This window comes from Erpetoichthys calabaricus, chromosome 17 (genome assembly GCF_900747795.2).
Source record: "Erpetoichthys calabaricus chromosome 17, fErpCal1.3, whole genome shotgun sequence".
Classification (NCBI taxonomy): Eukaryota; Metazoa; Chordata; class Cladistia; order Polypteriformes; family Polypteridae; genus Erpetoichthys; species Erpetoichthys calabaricus.
In genome coordinates, this window is record NC_041410.2 from 17,537,941 (window position 1) to 17,562,698 (window position 24,758).

Genomic DNA, 24,758 nt, shown 5'->3' on the forward strand with positions numbered 1-24,758 from the left:
GCTGCCTTCCCCTCTCTCTGTAGTGATTTCCAGCTGCTGGCAGAGCAGCTCCCATACCAGATGGTAATGCAGCCCGTCAGCAGACTCTCGACCACACTCCTGTAAAAGTTTGAGGTGATGTTGGTATTCATGCCAAACTTCCTCAGCCTCCTCAGGAAGTAGAGCCGCTGGCGAGCTTTCTTAACCACAGTGTCTATGTGAAGGGTCCACGAGAGATCCTCGGTGATGTTTACTACGAGGAACTTGAAGCTGTTAACCCTTTCAGCTTCTACGCCGCTGATGTAGATGGCCTGGTGTTCTCTGCCTTGTTGTTTCCGATAGTCCACGATCATCTTCTTGGTTTTGTAGACGTTAAGAGACAAGTTGTTATCCAGGCACCAATTACTCAATGCCAGCACCTCCGCTCTGTAGGCCATCTCATCATTGTCAGTGATAAGGCCTATGATGGTTGTGTCGTCTGCAAACTTGATGATGGTGTTTGTGCCGTGTTTTGCAACACAGTCGTGGGTGAACAAGGAATACAAGAGGGGGCTAAGCACACAGCCCTGCGGCACTCCTGTGTTTAAAATGAAGGGCAGAGCATATATGGCATCCTCATTTGACCTGTTTGAGCGATATGCAAACTGATGTGATATGTGTAATATGAATTCAAGAAAACGGCGAGTCTGAAAAATCACTCAAATCCAGTTATTAAGCATGTTTTCTAGGGGGTACAAACAAATGTGTCCCGGCCATTTTAGAAGACCTTTGTAGAATGAGCAGTTCTTGATCTCTTTTCACACCTGCTTTGCTTTACCCAGTGACATATCAAAGGCACACAGAGGACAATGGCTTTTCATTTCATTTCATCAGTTTTCAGGAGGCAGACAGCACTTTTTCAACGTGTTGTAAGGGGACCAACAAATGTGTCTATGTCCGTAATTCTGAACCGTTGTGTCATGTCACCTCTTAATCTCTCTCTTGGCTTAATCTGAAAAGGTTCGACTCTTTCCTCATATCGCATGTGTTCTCTGCTCCTGGAATCACTCCAGTAGTTTGGCTCTCATTGTTCTGTTTATATCCGAATTGCCCGTGTGAGTGGGTACGGTCGTGCGTACGATGTGATGGACTGGCATCTCCTCCAGGGTTGGCTTCTGTCTTTTCACTCCATATTGTTGAGATAAGCTAATTTTCCACTTTGGGTCAGAGTTGCCTTGTAACTCAAGCTGGCGGCTACCCAGGGGTATCAACTATTGCTGTTTTGAAATATCTTCTGCCAAGCCTGAACATTTACAGTATCTTTAATATCGCTGACAGGTGTTTTTTAGAGAGTTAAAGCGCTGTACTGATTCCCTGTCCTGTTTTCTTTGTTCTTGTAGAGCATGAAAAGCATCGCCTATGCAAAAGTACAGATTATATGAATTTGCACTTCAAAGTGAAATGGTTCTATAATGAATATGTTCGGGATTTACCTGCCGTCAAAGAGGCCGTTCCAGAATATTCGCTGTAAGTATTTGCACTTTGTTTCTTATCATTTTAATCCAATACTTTGATGTAAAAGAGCATTTCTTTCTATTGCTACTGTTTGTTTGTGGACTTTATTTATTTACTCTTTTTTTTTTGACACCCTCTCCTGGGTTAGGTCCTTCCTTCTGCCTGATTCTACCCTACCATTTAATAGGTTTAGACGATTTAGAATAATTTATTTGTGATTACCTCAGTTTTTTAATGAAAATGGGTTTTAGGTTTGTACAACGTCGAATGTGAGAAGCTAACCACGAGTGGGAGAACCAGGGTGTCATCATTTAGTAAGGGGCAACTAAATAACAATATAAGCTAAAACTTCATTTTTACTGATGTTTCATTGGGCGGGTGGGTGAGTGGGTGTTTTATTGTGAATAACCGTCCCTGTGTGTGTTACTTTTCACAAAATTCACCCCTTAGGTTCTTATGATAAGATTCCACATTAACGGTTGGACATTCAGTGAAGAGAAGTGGGTGTTCAGGGTGTTGGGTGTAGAGAGGTGCAGGAATGGCTAAAACACAGGAAGAAGAGGGTGATGGTGTAAGAAACGTACCAGGATAGGGTTATATTAAGAGTAGTGTCCCACAGGGGTCGATACGGGGGCCGCTGCTATTTTGAATAAATATAACTGATTTGTAAAGGAATATAAATAACTAGCTGGTTAGTTTTGCATATAATCCCAAACTAGGTGGAATAATAAATAATCTCAAATCCATTGAATCGTCACAGAGGGACTTGGGCAGCATAAAGACCTGGGCAGAGTAACTGCAGATGAAATGTAATGGAAGTAAATGTAAAACATTACAAGTCAAAATGTTAGATGTGAATACACAATGGGAAGACTGAGAATTGAAAGTGCACCACTGAGAGAATGAGAAAGGCCAAGGAGATACAGTGGACTATCAACCTCCATGCAGCGTTCAGGTTATATTTATTATTTAGTTATTTAGCCGACACTTTATCCAAGTTGATTTACAGCATTTGATATTCAATTGGTTACATTTCCTTTGTTTTTCCCATTAGAGCGCAGCCAGGTGAAGTGACTTGTTCACGGTTACACATGGTCATACAGCACAATGTGTAAGAGTGCAAGTCAAAGAAGATTATGCTTAAGCTTTATGACACACTAGTGACATACTGTACAAGGTGAGACACAAAAAGAACCGGATTAGTAAAAAAATATATATATATATATATTCATTGACGTATTTCAGCATTCTAAACATTGTCACCTTCTCTATACTGCCCCTCCCGATCTCTACACCGCTCCTTACGTATCTTCCATTGATTGAAACAGAGCTGGAAGTCTTCTTGCATGAGGCTCTTCAACAGGCTTGCCGTTTCTGTCTTCACTTCATCCATTGAAGATGAATGTGTTCCCTTCAGGTCACTTTTGTTTTTCGGGAACATGTAAAAATCACAGGGAGCTAAATCGGGCGAATAGGGAGGATGATCGAGGACAGGAATGTTTTTGTCTGTCAAAAACTGCTTTGTGGAAAAAGCGTTGTGCGCAGGAGCATTGTCTTGTCTCGCTGTTCGCTTTTTCCATCCGACATTGTCATAGCAACTCGTCTATCGATTGTTGTACAAATACTGACGGGGCTATTCACGGGATATACCGAGCTGGTCGGCATTTTGAGAGGGCATGTAGGAGGGGATATATCTCTATAATTCACGTCCAGCCAACCTCCAGATGGTATTCCAGGAAAGCCCAAAACTCAGTCCAGTTATTTTTGTGTCTCACCTTGTGTATATATATATATATTGTGGGATATGGCCGGCCATTCATCCCAGCCAATACCCCCAGGCCGCCAGATGGAGCCCTCCCTGTAGCATGGAGGTGCCCCGAATGCCAGCAGGGAATTATGGACAATGGAGTTTCTATTCACAACCCTGCTGGATACCGTGGGGGCCACCAGAGGACACTACAGGGAGGCTCAAGGACTTGTATGTTCCCTATAACCCGGAAGTATGTCTTAGTCACAGCGACAGAGGGAATGATGTACTTCCAGGATGAAGAAGAGGAGTTTTCGCCTGACTATAAAAGACTATGAGAGATCACAGACGGGAGAGCTGAGTCAGGAGGAAGGGTGGCAGCGTGTCTGGGAGTGGAGGATTGTCTATTGTTTATTGGATTATTGTAATATTTATGAGTATAGTGGAGTGGAGGGTGCTTGGTACACATGATAATCTAAATAAAATTAATTATTTGACATTTATCTGGTGCCTGGCGTCTGATCCGAGGGTTCAAGGGAGCGATAGTGCCCCATATCTGTCACAATATATAAATATATAAATATAAATACTGTATATGGATCATATTTTTCCATAATTTTGTGTGTATATATATATATATATATATATATATATATATATATATATATATATATATATATATATATATATATTAATATCTCATTTGCACTTACAGAATTCCAATAATCAGAGTTTTAATTGGCCATGCCACACAGTATTTTTTGAAGTCACATGCCAGTGGACATTCATTATTAGCTACATGGCACAGTGATATCCATGCAGATGTGCAGATGCTTTGCACTTTTTTCTTCCATTAAGAAGAATACTAATGCCTTGTAAATATTAATAAATCTTTCATTGTTATTAATATTTCAAAGGGACTGCTGTTTTCTAACTTGAGGGAACTCCATTAAGGTTTGTTTTGACTCATCACTGGCCCTGTTTTTATAACTGTGTGTACGTTCAACCAGTTTGTGAAGTTAGTGTTGCAGCACGGCAGGATCAGTATTATATATTTGGTGGCAGTACTCATAATATTCTCATAATTTTCATAATATTGTCATTTATTGCACCCTCAAATTAAAATATTTCATTTTTTTTTCTATTTTATTGTAAACGCATGCTGAGTGCAATTTCACCTGGAGTATCAAGTAGTTAGTGGAATCACACATATACACGGAATACACTTACAGCACACATGCATGAAAGTTCTGCACATGGTTGCTACAGGTCAGTGATGGCACACTGGCCTAGCAAAGCATCATGGGGCGCTGGGAAAAAAATGTTTATCTGAGCATGCCACACACTGAACACACTGAACACAAAATATTTGCTGCAAATTACAACTTTGTCAAATTTTGCCAATCAACACCAGTTATCAAGATGCCACTAATTCCTAATAAAATAAAATACACTTATTGGCTTCTGTCTCACAGCTCTGAGGGTGAGTCAGCATGTGTGTACAATTGGCACACTAGGGGCCCACAAGGGCATTGTGTTAGTTTGTTTGGCTCTGTAGGAGTGGTTGTGGGAGTGTGCCTAAGTGTGCCTTGTGATACCCTAGCATCCTGTCGTGTCCTTGCATATGATGCTACTACAATAAGAACAAGCTTCCTAGAATTGAAAGTGTAATCAAGAAATGGATGGATGAACACACTTCTTGTGTACCTTGCACATCACTCAATTCATTTGGCTGACTAATGGAGACATACCTGCACATTTTTTAGATTGTCTATTGAAAATGAATTCTTAAGTGAGCTAAAGATCCAAAACTTTCTTCTATTAAAAAAAAACATGGCGACTAAGGGGTGGAGAGAAAGAGAGCAATGGTATTTCTGTTTTATCCCTTATACCCCAATAACCGTTAGTGACAACATAATAATACACTCCATAGCTGTATCACTTGGCAATAATATGAAATCTTTGTCAAAGCTATCATATGTAGAATGTACTACTACCATAACTTAAGACTACAAATTGTCAACAAAGGTTCAGAAGAAATATTTCCATGATCAAATAATGAACTTAGTGAGCTGGAATGTCAAGGGTCTCAATCATGAATTAAAGAGAAATAAAGTACTCTCACACTTAAGTCTAAATGCCAAGAGAGTATTTTTACAGGAGACTCACTTATTAAACAAGGACCTGTTTCGGTTGCAAAGAGAGTGGTCAGGGAAAATTTTTCACTCTAGTTATACAAAGAAAACCTGGGGTGTGGGAATCTTAATACACAGAATTATCCCATTGGTAGTGTCCGATGCATTATCTGATTCTGAAGGGCGATATGTCATGGTGATGGGCAATTTATCTAATACTAAAATGATTATGATTAATATTAATGCACCTAATGCGGATGATAGAGCTTTCTTTCAAAATGTATTTGCATCTATCCCTAATGTGAGCATTCACAAAATTATAATGGCCGGAGACTTTAACTGTGTTTTAAATCTAGACTGGATAGATCTTTAGATACAACAGTAATAACATCTAATAATGCAATGATAATTACACAGTTTGTAATGGATCGTAACTTATCTGACCCATGGTGGTTCTTAAATCTAAAAAAGCAGACTACTAAGATCTCAGAACTTTGAATGCTATCTGGAAACATGGGAATAAAATATTGTTCATTAATGCACAATGAAGGGTTATAACGTAAAATGAACAAATAGTTAATTCTGCACATAACATGGTAAAACCTGTCTAATTCAAATGAGGGTCGTAAGCAGGGTGGTGTCTACTCCAGCAGCCTTAACAGTGTGTCAGATCATCAAAGGGTTCGCTCCTGTACACATTTATGATTCCGTGTGGAATTCCCAGTTAACATTACACTCACATCTTTGGGATGTGGGAGGAAAACCAAACACCCAGGGAAGGGCGAAGTGGTGGCACTGTAGCTAAGGACCTGCGCTGGTATCTGGAAAGTTGCCAGTTTAATGCCACAGGGGCTGGACAGGCATCCCAGCCAGAAGAGGGGATGGTTCCTTACCCAAACGGGAAGTTCCTAACAGATAAACACGCAATCTGGCCGTGGATGAGAAAGGGATCAGACCCGGAAGAGACAACTAGATAGGACGGATGTACAGCCCACCGGAACTGGAAGATGTCACTGGGGACTTTTTACTCCCCCAGCACATTAGAGCAGCAGTCCTTGGATAGCAGTGCCCAGTATGGAACCAGTAGGGCATGCTGGATCCCCTGGATGCCACAAGGGGCACTGCAGGGAGATGCGCCCCTAAAATGGGACTTCGGTATAACCCTGAAGTACTTCCATCAGGTGGTGGTCCTGGCACCGGAAATACTCCCGGGTTCTTAATAAAAGGGACTGCACTCCTTTGTCCAGGTGAGTCGGAGCTGGAAAGTAGGATGACAACACTCAACTGGAGGAGAGCAGTACAGTGGTGAGAGGAGTTGGAAGTAGAAGAGATTATTGTGGGGAAGAGAGAGAGAAACCTGTGTTTGTGCTACTTTGAAGTATTGTGAGAAGGAATTCTGGTCAATAAACCTTCCTTTATTTGAACCCGAGACTCTTGGTGTGTTCATGTTGGGGTTTGGGGCTCAATGTTGGGCCGGTTTCCTTCACACCCCATTACTGACAACAGAGCTCCTACTCTGCTGAGACCTTGAGCAAGACCCTTAACCTACAATTGCTCCAGGGGCACTGCACAATGGCTGACCCTGCGCTCTGACCCCAAGGGGTATGCGAAAACTAACAAATTCCCAATACAACAAATTGTATAAGGTAAAATAAAAATCAAAAAATAGAAAAATCTCACAGACTCATAGGGAGAATATGCAATGTCCAAACACAGGATTCAAACACAGTGTGCTGCAGCCATCAGGCAACAATTCAATCTTTGTTACCACCATGCTACTCAAAGTAAATTAATAAAGTCAAAAAGCATGTGTGTAGTGGTAGGATGTATTGTGTCAGAAAATAACCTTTCATTTTAAAATTAGAATTATTAAAATTTATGGTAACGTAAAGATTCCAAAGTCTACTGTGTTCTGCACTCACTGTGTAAGTTTTAATATGTTCCCGAGAACCAACAGTACAAAATAAATCTTGGCAGCCTCATTTTCCTGGAAAAAGTGGACTATTACACCATCCTTTAGAACGATGATAAAAGTCACTTTAGTCTCACAAATTGTAGCCCACAGCAATCGAGAAGATTGAGCGGCTTGAATTGGCCCTCATAAACAGCCATGCATTGTAAAGTGCCTAAAATCGTTGGAATACGGAGATCCTGCCATGTCTTCCGTGAGCATGAATTGCAATGTAATTGTTCCCCACAAACAGTCATTATAGCACAGGCTTCAGTACGGAAAAGCCTCTCCGGCCTATAAAACACTTTGCTTTTTGGCCTTCCTAGGATACTCTGATTTCAGTCACCTTCTGCCTTTTTGCGGAGTCTTCTCTGCTAAAGATCTCATGATTTTCATTTCAAAAAGTGCAGGCTTGCTGGGGCTCCATTTTAAAAGCTGTCAATGGGAGTCGACTAGGGGGTCTATCAGCAAGTGCCAATTGTCATTTCAATAATCCTTTCTTACAATACAATACAATTTATTTTTGTCTAGCCCAAAATCACACAAGAAGTGCCTCAATGGGCTTTAACAGGCCCTGAGTTTTGACAAAGCCTTAACTCTCCTTCGGCTGCTCCTCTTAGGGGTTGCCACAGTGGATCATCTTTTTCCATATCTTCCTGTTCTCATCATCTTGTTTACACCCATCATCTGCATGTCCTTTCTCACCACATCCATAAACCTTCGCTTAGGCCTTCCTCTTTTTCTCTTCCCTGGCAGCTCTATCCTTAGCATCCTTCTCCCAATAAACTGAGAATCTCTCCTCTGCACATGTCCAAACCAGAGCAATCTCGCCTCTCTGACTTTGTCTCCCAATCGTCCAACCTGAGCTGACCCTCTAATGTCCTCATTTCTAATCATGTCCATCCTCGTCACACCCAATGCAAATCTTAACATCTTTAACTCTGCCACCTCCAGCTCTGTCTCCTGCTTTCTGACCAGTGCCACTGTCTCTAGCCCATATAACATAGCAGGTCTCACTACCGTCCTGCAGACCTTCCCTTTCACTCTTGCTGATACCCGTCTGTCACAAATTACTCCTGACACACTTCTCCACCCATTCCACCCTGCCTGCACTCTCTTCTTCACTTCTCTTCCACAATCCCCGTTACTCTGTACTGTTGATCCCAAGTATTTAAACTCATCCACCTTTGCCAACTCTACTTCCTCCATCCTCACCACTACACTGACCTCCCTCTCATTTACACACATGTATTCTGTCTTGTTCCTACTGACCTTCATTCCTCTCCTCTCTAGAGCATATCTCCACTTCTTCATGGTCTCCTCAACCTGCTCCCTACTGTCTCTACAGATCACAATGTCATCGGCAAACATCATAGTCCACGGGGACTCCTGTCTAATCTCATCTGTCAAGCTGTCCATCACCATAGCAAATAAGAAAGGGTTCAGAGCTGATCCCTGATGCCAGATCAACATGCGGACAAGACAGATTTCCTCATCTTGGAAATCTAAAACTCACATATCGAGGATAATGTGGAAAAGATATATAGATATTGGGGACTTATTATGATTGGGACTCCCAAAGCATAAAAGTCCTAAAAGGACTTCCAAAAATGGCTACTAGAGGGGGAAATCCCATCAAAAACCCCTGGCTGGATACCAAAAGGTCCACTAAGAATCTACAAAAAATAAAAGCTAAAATGCTTCTTAATAACACCAATGCTCTAAGGACTACAAAGGCAATAGGATTTGCCCAATACAGAAAGCCGAAATGAGAAACCAAAAACAGAGTATGAAGTCAAAATACCAAATTCACAATAAATGCAGAAGACCACAGGAACTCACCACTCCCTAGCATTTTGAAATTAAACCAGTGAGAACTGTGGAAGACCCTCTAGATTTATAAGGCAGAGGGCAGTTCCTGGCAGTGATTGGCAGGTGGCCCCGCCTCTTGGGGTACCACCCACCAAATACAGTACATGGAACATAGCACAGGCATAGAAAGCAAAACAGACATTAAACAAAAGTAACATTAATATACCTCAACGACTCCAAATTGAACAGAATAGACATAAAATAAGACTTTGAACCCCACCCTGGCTGAGATATAACAGGATGCCTCATACATTGTAACACGGGCCACAAGTAGACACTCAATAAAGGTGGATGAAAACGTAGATGTTCGACACTTAAAAACACAGCCCTTCACAAAAACAAGATTCTCTGAACAAACAAAATGGCATAATGAAAGACAAAGCAGAATAGGGGGCAGTTTGGACTGCTCCCCCCCGTAATACATGTAAAAAAAACAGATAAGAATGGTCGTGATTGGTTAAACAAGTTAAACGCATTACATCATTAAACGTGTCTTCTTTTTTTTATTAACGCTATTACAAGTGGAGGTGAATTAGGCAAGCGGCAGCCAACTCCAGATTTTAGAGCATGGGATGCCAGTTGAGTGCTCTGGGCTGGAGCAGACGGTCAATGAACGACATACGGGGATCAACTAAACTCATTTTCTCCCCTTTTAAAAATCACAGAAAAAAACATACTAGAGATGATCTTGTAATTTATTTTTTATTACACCTTAATATTTTAGACTTTACATGTCCAGCCAGCAGTAGGGTTGCCAGACGTCCCTTATATATGGGACATGTCCCATATTTGATCATTTTGCTCCATGTCCCGTACTGACCTATCAGGGACACCCAAATGTCCCGTATTTAGTTAATTTTCAAATTTCGTAATAAGTATATATTTGTACTACCTTCTTACAGTACTTAGTTGTAACTTTATAAGTAATTATACTTTCGTTTCCCAGATTCTCTTGATGAACATAACCCAAATGTAACGAGGAAACTCGTGTTGGCTGCCTGTTTGTAACTTGTTCAGTTGCTATGGTTGACCGAGGACAGCGACACTGTTACCGTTTTGCTCTCCTGCCGCGCTGCTGTGCAGTTCTGTATTAGCAAAGTATCTATCTATCTATCTATCTATCTATCTATCTATCTATCTATCTATCTATCTAGCATTGCAACATACAGCGTCAACAAAGTGGGTTGGTACTACTTGGCACGGCCCACTTTTTTTTTTAACTTAAAAACTAATCCATCCATCCATCCCAAGATGCCAAAACGTAAGTGTAAATTTCGTGATGAATATTCCAGCGAATGGACAGTTATCAAACAAGGCAGAAACTGTTTTGAAGCAAACTGTGGTGTATGTAATTGCACTTTCAGTAAATCATTTTCAAATGATTTTACTTTTGTTTTCCTCATAACCCTTTACAATCCTTGCTTTATGTTTTTAACTTATGTCTCTACTTTTATATAATATATTGGTCTGGGTGTGTAGGGGGCATGTATAAATTTATATATATAGTAATATAGAGAGAGATTTTAAGAGTGTCCCATATTTCTAATTTTCTAAACTAGCAACCCTAGCCAGCACTCACCGAAGACACAGGACACAGTTGGCTGAGGTAAATAAATGAACATCACTCACAATGAAAAGGCTCTGGGAAATGGGGATTTTAAAATCATTATAACAAAAAAAGAAAATCAGAAATATGGCATTTCCATTGTTCCATTGTCTTTAATGGTAATGAAATCCAGCTTTTGCTTGCTGTGATGGGTACTTAAGGTTTGAGCACAAAGCAGCAGTTGGTCAAAGATCTCAGACGCCTTTTGGTTTTACTAATTCCTACCGCTACGCCTTCAGATATTTCCTTCCCTGCTCTCTGTCTGTTTCTTTGTTGTGGGTGGCTGAAAGCTCTTCATTAGTGGTGCTGGAAGTTTCTTTTCTCAAATTATTGTCATCTATTTTGAGAGCTTTTTAGCGTCTGGATTTGACTTCTGCCTTGCATCTGCTGCTCTGGGGTTAGGCTCTGGTGGATTTGACTGATTTGATCATAAATGAGTGCATGAATGAAGGACATTTTATTATTTACTAAAAAAAAAATAATAATCATCATATGTAATACAGGGGTGGGCAGCGTCAGTCCTGAAGGGCTGCTCTGGCTGCAGGTTTTCATTCCAACCCGACTACTTAATTAGAAATCCTTGCCCATCTCAGACCTTATTTAATTTTTACAGCTTCTTAGTCTGTCATGTTAGGTTCTTATATCGTAGATTTTTTTTTCCTTTCCAAGGATATCATCCAAATGATTTGAAGGATAAAACGGATAATTTTCAGTCTGTCACACTTTTCTATTAAGTGTTTTATTAAACCAAACAGTGCAATTGTGAATCCACACAGGTGGAAATGGAGACAAGTTAGATGGAGAACTGCTAGCTCCTTTGCTCCTAATAAGAAGACATTAAAAACAGTCAATGCAGCTGTTTAGGACTGAATAAGCACTTGAATCCCTGAAACAAACAAAAAAAAACTCGTAGTCCCGGGCCACTCCAAATTCCTTTACACCTCTCAATTAGCGTAATTTGTTTTGTAAATGTGTCGATCAGCACAAGCAGCAAGCTGACTGCTATCCACTCCTTATTCAGGAAAAGATCCCAGTCATCCCATGGGAAAAAGACTTTCTGCGACCGAGGTCATAAAGCTTATGAAACCATTTCTGGACAAAGGCAGAACCATAACAACAGTAAAGTGCAACAGGAGCTTCCATCTGCAGCTAAAGTCATTCGCGTACTGAAGTAGCATTGCACATGTCAGCATGCCCGTGTCGATCAAACACAGGAAGCTCTGCAGTCTAATTTGTGACTTTACACTGCAGGAAGATAAGTAAATAAATCAAGGTAAATAACATTCAATGTGGCTTTTATATACAGTAAGTAACATATAAATGTTTTTCATATAAAGACCATCAAGAAACATAATTGCAAACAGGACTTTGCATGATACTTTGGCGAACTCTGTAGGCCCTGCTGTTTCATCATAGGATATGTGTGGCAGACTGACTGGCAGGATGATGCCCGACCTGTTGCTGCATCCAAACGGTGCCACTTTTCGTTGTTCTTATAGGTGAGTGGACGTTTGTTGTGGGGAGGGCTTCTGTTCTCTTTCTCCAATGTAGAAGCGTCATCTTCATCTGAGTTCATCTCTGTTATAGCACTGACAGTGTCAGATCAGGGGGAGCGTGAATGTGACTCAGAGAAAAAACTGAATAAAAAAAACACTAACTTTTACAAGTACCATAAATTTACACCGGCTGTTACAGACTCAAATCAAATGTATGCTTTTATCCTATAATAGTAACAATAAGAGCAGCTCACTACTCAAAACGTTTATTGTGGGAAACGGCAAGGCTGCAAACCGCGACCTCTTGATTAGGAGTCATCAGTTCTTACCTCTGCAACACCCAAGTGGTCATGTCAGTGTCGTACCCTAACCCAATTTCTTTTTCTTCGGTTAAATTCTTGAATAAAAGCGCACTTGTTCTGTTATATTTGTACCTTTTGTGAATGTGCTTATTTGATATTTGGATTTCAGTCTGCACACATTACACACTTCATGTCAAAATTTTGTCATTAGTACTGAAACATGAAAATAAGTTTGTCTTTCAGGTATGTGTTCAACATTTCCTGCATTTCCCGTCATGCTACACTTAAATAGATCTTTGTAGATACAGAACACACATGAAATGCATGTGTTCCAAATAACGATGTATTATTTACCCTCTACAACTTCAGACACCTCACACCCAGATAGACACACGTAAGCTCTGAGAATCTTCTTTGTGACTTTGGGGAGGTTGGGGGGACAGCAGGCTGCTTGCTGCTTGTGCTGATCGACACATTTACAAAACAAAATACTTTAATGGAGAGGTGCAAAGGAATTCAAGGTGGTCCGGGATTACAAGTTTTTTCGTAGGCTTCAGGGATTCTACTGTTAAGGGTGTGTAACCTTAACAAGCGAGACCACTAAAATGAAGCATCAAAATGTCACATGCTTCATCAGTAATAATTAACTTCTCATTAAGAAACAACAACCTGCAGCCCTCCAGGACCATCACCATCACTGCCCACCCCTGCTGTAATACATTTCTGGCAGGAAGTCCTGAATGTGCTGGCCACTTTTCTTTTAGACTGATGCAAAAAAAAAAACAGTTGTGATTTGTAGCCTTTCTACTGTATATGAACTTTGAATGATTTTGTAATATCGTGTTACACACAACCATCTAGATTATTTTAAAAACATGCATCGTCAACTTGCCCGTGCACTTTTTAATATTTCCAGTCATGGGCAACTTGCATATTCACCTTTACTAAAAGACCAAGTGGTGTGGTGGACAGTAGGACTTTAGGGACCTTCAGATCTTGACATGATGTTGTTGTTGTTGACTTGAAATGAAAAAAAAAGGAGGGATGAGCTTGCTGGGCTGAGTGGCCTTTTCTTGTCACAATTGTTCCACCTTTCTAATGATTCAATGAATTGTATGAACATGCAATGTTTAAATAAACATACCACTTAATAGACACACTGGCACGTGTATCCTGTAATGCATAAAAATTATTAGAAATGAATAAGTCATTATATTGCATAATATTATGTAGTGCTCACTGGCTAATGTAACTGAACATTTTTGCTCATGCCACCCTAGACTTTGGAGGGAGCATTGATTGCTTTGTGCCATCAGAGTATGGTAGTGCAAAACTAGAAGTCAGTAATTGGTGTGATATAAAGAAAGGTGTGTAAGAAATCCAAGAGGCAAATTAGTAAAGGTAGATGTGTGTGTGTTGGCAGAATTGGTAACAATAAGTGAACTCTGAGTCAGGGGGCCATGTCTATAATGCTGCACAATCATCCAAAGGGTAATCACACTGAGCAGAGGAAATTAAGGGTGGTAAGAAGTTAAGGGAAGAATACAACGAGAGAAGTCACAGCACTGGACAATACACACGAAGGACACATGGCTATCCAAACCAAAAAAGGGATGGGAAGAAAAAGAAGTTTTCTACATGTCACAAAAACAACCAAAAGACATCAAAAAGGTGCGTATAATATGCCCTGGCTGCAAAAAGTTATAGTTGAGAGATGTTCACAAGTCAGAGCCCAAAACAGAACTGAATTAGGTTGTTAAACATGGCAGCTTTATATGCTGAGACCAGAAGTGACGTCATCAGTGGCGACGGAACCGAAAGTGATGTCATCAGTGGTGGTGGGACCAGAAGTGGCATCATCTGTGGTGCAGGAACCATGCGGGATTTCCAAGGGATTGAGAAAGAAAGTCAGTGCACCTCGCTGTCCCTTGGTCTGGTGTGGAATTACTATCATTCAGGCCCTTTAGCTGTCCCCTAATCGCATGTCTGTGACATACGATAAAAGGTCAAAACTACAAAACAGAACCTAAACTACACAAGAAGCTACTCTTCTGGTGCTCATGGGTCTTATCTTTGAAATTCAAAGCGTAGACACTACAAGCTGGACCTACTCTACTTAAATACTAAAGCTTTTAAATGTAAACCTCTGACGCAACTGGCAGATCTGACCACATCTCACTCCCTGCATGGCTGCCATCTTATTGCCCAAGCCAGAAGTTCTTGTGTGCATTCAGGGGTTATGGTTTCTTATAATATTTATATTTTTCTTCAGCTGCTGTAAGATACTAATTTCCCTCTGTTGTAAAATATCTATCTATCTATCTATCTATCTATCTATCTATCTATCTATCTATCTATCTATCTATCTATCTATGGACTGGCACCCCAACCAGGACTCGTTACAACCTTCAGCTCAGTTCTCCTGCAAACCCGAACTATAATAAGTGATGAATGAATAAATACCCACTAGAAAGATAGATGTGGGCCACACACAACGTGAATCCAAGTATTTTTTTATCTTGCCTCTTTTCAACTGGGTTAGTGGTTTCCATAAGTTAAAAGATAATATGAAGAGCGGTCAGTGTGAATGATGAGTATTTCTTGTCCCCGAGGAAAACACAATTTCATGAGCTGAAATGAAGATGCGTGGAATTTTAATGCATTGGGAATATTAGTTTATGTACTTAATTAGCCCTCGTCTAATCTGACACCACCATAGGCTGCCTCAGTAGACCACAGAGATTAATATAAATCTAAAACAGCCCCCTAGATATGCTCTACACTTCTTCAGATTAGATTCAACATGTTAATTCTTTTATCTATCTATCTATCTATCTATCTATCTATCTATCTATCTATCTATCTATCTATCTATCTATCTGTCTGTCTGTCTGTCTGTCTGTCTGTCTGTCTGTCTGTCTGTCTAGATGTTAACTAAGAAATGTCATTGGGTTTTATAGTTGGATGCTATGAGGGCACACATATCCACACACACATACAGTACCTGCATGCACACTGATTCTATATCAGCTCATGGTATCATATATTTCAGATGTCTCAAAAGGCCCCGGCCATGATGGCACTGACTTGTCTGTGTGGAATTCCACCCACAATAGCTCAGAGTTGAATGAAAAGTCAGGTACCATGGAGTTGTAAACAAGAAACAAAGTACCATGAACTACAAATGGTCCCAGTTCCTGTGGTGGGAATGCTACTGAAGTTCTCAAGTATCTTTAAGGTCTTGGGTTTCTGAAGAGTTACGTGGTGGGAAAGCTTTTATTGTTACACAGTGGAGTGTCATAAGTAGATCTTACGATATGAAATGAAGTCTTCACCGTCCACTTTCAGTGATTTTTCTCACACATTACGTCTCTCGCTGTTATTTTTCTTGCATTTTATTTTTCTCATAAGTATTTATCTCACCTAAGCCTAATGCGTGAGTTACATACTCGTGAGAAAAATAACACGCAAGAAAAATCATGAGAAAAATGACGGTCACCAAACAGCCCTCCCCCTTGTCCCAATCAAAAGTTTCCCATTGAAAGAAATGAAAGAAAACGCGCCCTGCCACAGTTTCATATTCTTATTCAAGGCAAACAAGAACAAACTTGTCATTGAAATAAAGTAGATAATGAGAGTAGATGTAGTAGTTGTAGTAGTAGTAATGGTAGTAGAAAACGTAGTAGTAGTAGTAGATCTGTTTTAATTTGCACAAGAGGATTTTGAAGACTTTTTTGAAGAGATTTTTTCAAGTCCAGCGAGACTTTGGCCATGAGATTTATTCAAGTCCCGCCCTCCTCTCACCCATATTCAACCATGCACACAGTACTATCACCTCTCCTTCGTCCGAATGCTTTTGTCAGAAACAGTTTCTGCTCTCTCAGCTGTTATAAATTTTAACATTTTCCTCACTTTAAGTTCCCAATTAAAGAAGACGTATTATGTCCAAATCTTATTGAAGAATTTCATTCCGAAGGGTAATCAACATAAAAAGTAGGTACACGGGCAATCCTAGCACCGAGAAACTAATTAACATCAAAAATGTTGATCAGTTACACGGCAAATTGGTTAAATGCATATCAATAGACTATTCTGAAACAGTTGGTGGTGATGGTGCGGAAGATGAAAACATCAGCTTACAATATCCTGTAGAATATCTACAACCATTAACAATGTGCGGTCTTCCACCGCACGAATTGCTGTAGAAAGAAGGATGTATCCAAGAAAGGTAATGAAGTACATCTTCAGGGGATAACATTAGACAACAAAGGAGATCTTGATATGCCATTCGTATTAAAATGTTAAGTTTCCTGTTAGAATAGCTTTTGCAAAGACAATTAACAAATCTCGAAAAAGTCCGTTTATTTAATAGAGAGAGAGAGAAACAAAATTCACTCACGGGCAGTTATACGTTGAGTTGTCACGATGAAACTCCAAACACAGAATCAAAATTCAATGCAATCTTGATGAAATTTTAATTCAAAAAATTGTTTTACAGTGAAAGTGTAAGTTTAAAAAGTATTTGCATTTTAATTTCAAAGCCAAACAGAACAAAATTGTATTACTCAACAAATAACTCTAACACAACATGAAATATAATTTACAGTACTTTCAAATTATTACATCTTACTATTTTTTAATATGGTTAATTACTCACTGTAATGTAAAATAGTGAGTTCTATTATGCATATGTAACAATTGCCATGAAAATAAAAATCTGTTTAAATTGTACATCCGCATCCCCATTCACGAGTGGCAGAGCCATAAAGAGGCTAGTGCATACCGCAGGCCCGGGGGTTGGCGATTGACGCGAGCAGGGGGCAATGCCCCCCTCTATTTCATAATTATAATGAGTGGCCAGTACTTTTTTCATAAAAAAAGGAATGTTTTTTTAGATTGTTTGCTTTACAGTTTAATACTTTGTGTATGTCATATATGTTTGAGACAATCAAATCTCGTTAAATAAAGTGCATTCTATTAATTGCATGCAAAGTTGTGTTTATGTGAATATTTCTTGGGAACGGAGTCCACAGCTTTCATCAGATTCTGAAAGGGGTCCGTGACTCAAAAAAGGTTAAGAATCACAGGACTGTGAGTGTGAGCTTTGAATAAAGGTGGCAGACCTGAGTCGTTTCAGCTTAAACGAACACTGATTAAGAACTGACAGCGTAGACGTGATGTGTATTGGAGTGAGTAGGACAGATGCCAGCTGTTACTGAGGTAGGCTTTGGCTTCCTGTAAAGTCAGTTTAACAAAATGAATACAGAAAAATATTTATTTGAACTTACTATGGAGAATCTTTTAACCCCAAGATTAATTTCTGGCCCATGATTCATTGTGTGACCCTGAGTGAGACTCTGAACCTGCTTGTGTTTCACTTGTAAAAATATTTTTTACAAAAATCTTAAAAACAGGTGTAATGAATCCTGATCATGCAAGGCGCCTCATAGGATAATGACATACTGTATAATAATCATAATAACAGTGGCAGTCATTAAGGGTCTGGGGACGTCTTTGTTGGATGCTTATCACATTTGCTCTATATAGTCACCCTACATGGGGCTAGAAAGGTGGCTTCCTTTAGAAACAGCGGGTGACACAAGTTTACTTAACTTCTCCACAGGTGGTTTGAACCCTTTGTCATTCAATGGCTGGATGAGAATGAAGATGTTTCGATGGAATTCCTGCATGGAGCCCTGGAGAGAGACAAAAAGGATGGGGTAAGCCATCTACTGTCCATAAGTCTCCTGCCATTTCAGATGATTAATCCTGTTCTGTTTGGTGATGCCATGCTGATTTTATACTGAACGCTGCGTTTAATGACAAAGCTTTTTATGTGGATGTGAATCAACTCATCCATCACACTTTCATGAAGAAACATAACATTCACACACCCTCTTAATTTAGTGTCATGGGGAGTCCTGGCAGTGCTGGGTGCAAAGAAAAAAAATGGCCCACTCACTCATAAACCCACCCACTCAGGGCCGATTCACAATTCCCATTGAGTCTGACAAGGACAGCTTTTGAGGACGTGGGAGGGAAATCCACACAGCAACCGGAAGAACATGCAAACTCCACCAAGGCAATCCAGTGGCATCCACATTTTCTCTTCTAGATGAACTTAATGCTTTCTGCAGCCACTTTAATTGCTTTCTGCGCAGTTGATTCAGCACTTTATAATGTATCCCCCTCTGTTTCTGTGGCTGACATAAGAAAGGTTTCATTAAGTTAGCATCCATAATGCAACTGGTCCATATTGAATGTCAGGTCAAGCTTTAAAGTACTGTAGGAACCAATTAGCTGGGGTTTTCAATGGAGACTTTAACATCTCTACAACAACATCTGTGCCCCCCTTTGGAACAGACAGCAGTTCATTTTATGCTAGAGAAAACTAAAGTGGTCTGATTTAGTGATTAGCCACCACTCCTGTTGTGCTGGGACACATTAAATGGAATTTTCCAGAACATGTGGACCACCTCCAGTTTGCATATCATCACCACTGGTCCACTGTGGATGCCGTATCTATTGAATATCATACAATTCCAGCCCACCTGGATAATAAAATCTGCCGTACTGGAGTTTGTTTTAAAGAGTACAGAATTTCACATTGTTGTACCATCAAGGCTGACCACTAAACTTCTCGACTGAGGACTCCGATGCTACATTCTACAACTGCATTTTGGAGGTCCTAACTGGCAGATCTCAGCATCACTTTCTCCACGCTGACCCTCTACACAGGCACTCCACAGGGCAGTGTGCCGAGCCCTCTTATGTACTCCTTGTTCACCTCTGACTGTGTAGCCAGCCAAGCACACCTCCATCTTCATTAAACTGACTGATGACACCACCACCATCATCATAGGTCTGACCACAAACAATGACAAACCATCTTGCAATACTAGCACACCTGGATAATAAAACCTGCCATGCTGGAGTTTAAACAGAATTGCACATTGCTGTAGCATGGAATATTCCAGACCATGTGGACCACCTCCAGTTTTCCTATCATCACCATTGGTCCACTGTGGATGCCATATCCATTGAATATCATGAAATTCTAGCACACCATGGATAATAAAACCTGTCACTCTGGAGTTTGTTTTAAAGAGTACAGAATTGGACATTGCTGTAGCATGGAATATTCCAGAACATGTGGACCACCTCCAGTTTTCATATTATTACTATTGATCCACTGTGGATGCCATATCCATTGAACATCATGCCATTCTAGCATACCCAGATAATAAAACCTGCTATGCTGGTGTTTGTTTTAAAGAGTACATAATTTCATATTGTTCTACCGTGGAATATTCCAGAACATGTGGACAACCACCAGTTTTCATATTATCACCACTGATCCAATATCGATGCCATATCTATTGAATATCATACAATTCCAGCACACCTGGATAATAAAACCTGCTGTGCTGGAGTTTGTTTTAAAGAGTACAGGATTTCACACTGTTGTACTGTCAAGGCTGACCACCAAACTTCTCAACTGAGGACTCCGATGCTACCCACTACAACTGCATTTTGGAGGTCCTAACTGGCAGATCTCAGCATCACTTTCTCCACGCTGACCCTCAACACAGGCACTCCACAGGGCAGTGTGCTGAGCTCTCTTCTGTACTCCTTGTTCACCTCTGAATGCATGACCAGCCAGGCACACCTCCATCTTCATTAAACTGACTGATGATACCACCATCATCAAAAGCCTGACCACAAGCAATGACGAATCATCTTAGAGAGAGAAGACTTGTGACTTATTGGTCATAAGACAATAATTTCATCCTTAATGAAGGCTGATCGGGGACTTCAGGAATAAGGAGGCAGATCACAATGCTAACTACAGTACATTAGAGAAGATTCCTTACTGGAAGTAGACATCAGCTTTTCTCTCATCCCCAATCACTCACTACTGTAGATGATTGAAAGGTGTCCGGTAGTGAGGTCTGAAAGCTGGTATCGATACCAAAGTTAAAATTGTAGTACCAAAAAGGCATGTGTGTTGGTAAATTGGCCCTATGTGGACGTAGGGGGGCACCAAGATGCACAAGTTCCCCATCTAGGACTGTTTTCTGCTCTGCCCAATGTTTCCAAAAGAAGCGCACTTCACTCCCTTACCTGTGACCCTGAATTTGACTAAGTGGGTTTAAGAATGATTAACTGACTTCATTAGCTGTATACGGTATAATCATATCCACTATTATATTAAATGGATGTTGCAATCAAAAGAGGCAACAGGAGAAAATGCAGAAGGAAAGATTCCTGAAAAAGTTCCCCAGACGTTAAATCCCCATGGCACTCTGCCATCTTGCTTTTCCACTAGTGCTGGGTCACAGTGGTGGCTCTCTATGTAGGATCTGTGTTGGTAACTGGAAGATTGCCGGTTCGATTCCCGGCAGTGCCAGAAGGAATGCTACTCCATTGGGCTCCTGAGCCAGGCCTTAGCCTGTGACTGGGACTGACTCTGGGCTCTGACCCCCAATTTTCTCTCTCCCCCTCTGTGTGTCTCCAGAGAGTAAGTTGGGATATGCAAAAAATGACAAATTCCTAATGCAAGAAATTTATATAAGGCAAATAAAGTGAATTAATGTATGCCTGTTGTGCTGTTTCCTCCCAGTCTTCGCTGCTAGTGTTCACCTGTGTTTAGTCTTAGTAGTGCAGATCTCAAGGAGCCGATGGTGGGCAGCTTTCTTAGTTTATATTTCATTTGAAAGCAATCTGCCAAAGCAACACATGGTACCCTCAGGCTTTTGATGTCTTATCTCTACCAGCTGTGTTTTCCTTGGCTGTGATAACCTTTTCCACAAGGAAGAAATCAATTTTTATTCAAAGAGGTGACCATTGTTTTATCTCAGCTGCTTCACGTTTGCCCTCTCTTCAGCTTCGTTAACCTTGTTTTTAAATAAAGGGTGGCCTTTGATGGCATTTCCCGGCCTGTGGTTCCCCGGCACTTCATTACTTTTATGTTCCAGAGCTTTGCTTAAAAAGCCTGGCTGAACTAAAATAATGTCTTAGCAATCCAAAAGTACATCTAGAAGAGCTTCGGGAATAGAAATCGGAGAAATGTCAGCATTTGAAACATATGGGAGCTGGCAGCCACTTGAGATTTCTCTCTCAATACAGCTGAGTACAGGACCTTGCTCAGGGCCCAGATATTCCTTTAATGAGTTCTAAGCATGAAACCGGTGTAGTCAACATGTACCTGTAGTATTCTGCTCAGTTTGGAGAAAGTGTCTATTGTGTCTTATAGACTGTGAAATAATTCAAACAATACAGGAAAAAAAGTTTTGGGGGCAGCCACTTGTATATTTGAAGTAGGCTGCCAAAAGCAAAGGATTCTTCAAAACAAAGGTCTTAACAGAGTTTAGTCCAAAACAGAACTGGCAGGTGGAGAAAACATGGTGGTTTTAAAGCCGTCAGGGGAAATAACATCAGCTGGGCAGGAAGCGGAAGTGAAGTCATCCGGCCCAGAACCGGAAGTGATGTCATCTGGGCTAGAACCAGAAGTGATGTCGTCTGGGCAGGAACTGGAAGTGATGTCATTGGACCCGGAACCTGAAGTAACGTCATTGAGCCCAGGTGGAATTTCCCGTGTTCGGTCTGGAGAGGAAAAAGAGAAAGGATCAGTGCACTCTGCTGTCCCCTGGTCTGGAGTGGAATTATCCTTTTTTGAGCCCTTTAGCTGCCTCCCATGCGCACGTGTGCAACAAGACATAGGTGTGAGAATACTGAAGGCTTTTAGGGTTCATCCTGCAGTTCCGGTACTCTGGACCTCAATCCTGCTGAGGGGGCTGTAACAGGTCTGGTTACCTGTTGTAGGCCGCTGTTCACCTGGTAGTTGTCATCCATAAGCCTGCTTTACCCTACGGTGAAGCACCCAAGGTTGATGTCCCTCCACCTGAACCTAAAATCTTTTCTCTTAATTATTTAAGCATATAATATAGACGATTATTTGACTGTATCTATAAAATACAAAAATGCTAACATTATTCTTATCTAATATATATATGATATAATAAAACTCTAAGATTTATATGTCCAGTCCTTCTGACCAATCTGAATAGTCAGTTTGGCTTTGATGGCATGATCAAAAGAGGAAGTGCCACTGTGAGATGCATGAGGAGGAGCGAAGGCATACAAGGCACACTGACAGAGTCCCCTTCAAAGACAACAGAAATAAAACCAGGCAGGAGGTGAAAAAGGTGCCTCAGAAATTACGAGAGTCTGAGACGCAGGCTTTGTGCTTTTGAGAGACGGAGCACCGGCAAAAAGATGTTAGTGAAGGTGTAAGGCTAATCACTTTCAAAGACTGAAAGTATAAAAATGGACAGGAGGCAAGAAAGGTGCCTCAAAAATAATGAGAGTCTAAAAAGCAGGCTTTATGGGAACGGGCTTGAGAGAAGGAGCATTAGTGAGGAGATGTTCACACACACGCAAATACAGAGGAAAGGCGCTGGAGGTACAGGTAGGTCAGGAGATAACAAAGACTTTTTAATTATACCATTACCTTGGCTAGCCTTGTACCCATCATACAGTATATGAATTGTGCAATCCTTCAGCATTAGCTGAGATTCTGCTGGTCTCTTTGGTCTATAATTTGTGACCAGATGTTGACACTCTAGAGAAGATCCCCATACCCAGAAAGATATTGGCATAGTCGAGATTAGGGTTATTAAGCAGTTCAAGATACACAAGGGAGTGTTTCCATATACTGTTAAAACAAATTCAACAGTCCTGTAACTTGAAAAGGATGGAGTCCGGAGGTGAAACACAGGCTAAGACTGCATTTCAAATATCAGAAAGGGTGTGTCTGCACTAGTAAGAGCTGTATCATAAATGGACAAGGTTGGTGATTATCACCAGACAGAAGTGGAGAAATTGGTGGGCAGCCTCATCTACTACGAACAAATCAGTGTGAAATTCATATGTGTGAGCCTAGAGTGCCCTTGGACACAATCAAAGATATCTTTTTTGATTTTGCAGAAAAGAAAGAAACAGCAGAGAAACACTGTCATGTAGATCTGGAATGCTCTTTGACGAGGGCACTTTCAAACAGCTAGGCGCTATATAACAGTGGCATGTGGTTATGTCTCTCTTTCTCTCTCTCTCTCAGTTCCAGCAAACGTCAGAGCATGCCCTCTTCTCTTGCTCTGTTGTGGATGTCTTCACGCAGCTTAACCAAAGTTTTGAGATTATCAAGAAGCTGGAATGTCCCAATCCTGAGGCGTTAGCACATTTTATGAGACGTTTTGCCAAGGTAAGTCTGTCTATCTATCTATCTATCTATCTATCTATCTATCTATCTATCTATCTATCTATCTATCTATTCATCTATCTATCTATCTATCTATCTATCTATCTATCTATCTATCTATCTATCTATCTATCTATCTATCTATCTATCTATCTATCTATCTATCTATCTATCTATCTATCTATCTATCTATCTATCTATCTATCTATCTATCATATAGTGCCTTTCATTTCTATCTATCTATTGTAACACGCTAAAGGTTGCTGTTGCCTCTTTTAACCCAACAGACAGACACACTGAACATAGGGTAAAATCACCAAGAACGTATTTCATTGTTTTTCTTCTTGTAGTAGTACCCAAAAGCACCTCCGCCACCATAAACAGGCAATACAATACTAGTAATACAATAAATTGACAAAAATCTCTCCTCCACACCTCCCAGCAAGCTCTGTCCTCTACCTCCCAACTCCGTCTCGTTTGTTGGGTCTCCGGCAGTCCTTTATATAGTCCTTGACTCGTAAGTGCTTCTCCTCTTCCGTTCACATGACTTGCCAGCACTTCCAGGTCAGATGGAAAACTTGCTTTTTTCTTCAGCCTGGAAGTACTTTGGGGTTTCCGTCCCCGTGACTTGATAGTACTTCCAGGCTATGGGAAACATAGGAGTCCCCAGGTCCCCCAGCAGCATCTTTTGGCAGCACCCATGGTATCCAGCAGGGATAGGAAGCTCCAAATCCCATGGTGCCCTGCTGGAATCTGGAGCACTGCTATGCTGCAGGGAACTCGCCATCTGGTGTCTTGGGGGAAATAGTGTTCCACAGTAGCTGTCTTCCCCAATCCTTCTCTTCTTTGGGCGTCCCGGTCAGGTAGACCAACCGGCCATCTGCCACACTATCTATCTATCTATCTATCTATCTAT

The 24,758-nt window shown here is 40.8% G+C and overlaps 1 protein-coding gene across 5 annotated transcripts in view; it reads left to right on the forward strand.

Moving 5' to 3' along the window:
* The window catches only part of LOC114645223 (protein unc-13 homolog C-like), a 742,812-nt gene that overhangs the window by 615,603 nt on the left and 102,451 nt on the right, over nt 1–24,758 (forward strand). For all 5 annotated transcript variants that reach the window (XM_051920476.1, XM_051920477.1, XM_051920473.1 and 2 more), the window contains 3 exons: nt 1,359–1,485; nt 18,206–18,302; nt 23,702–23,845. In XM_051920476.1, the coding sequence (XP_051776436.1) occupies nt 1,359–1,485; nt 18,206–18,302; nt 23,702–23,845 (368 nt within the window). The remainder of the gene's footprint in view (nt 1–1,358; nt 1,486–18,205; nt 18,303–23,701; nt 23,846–24,758) is intronic.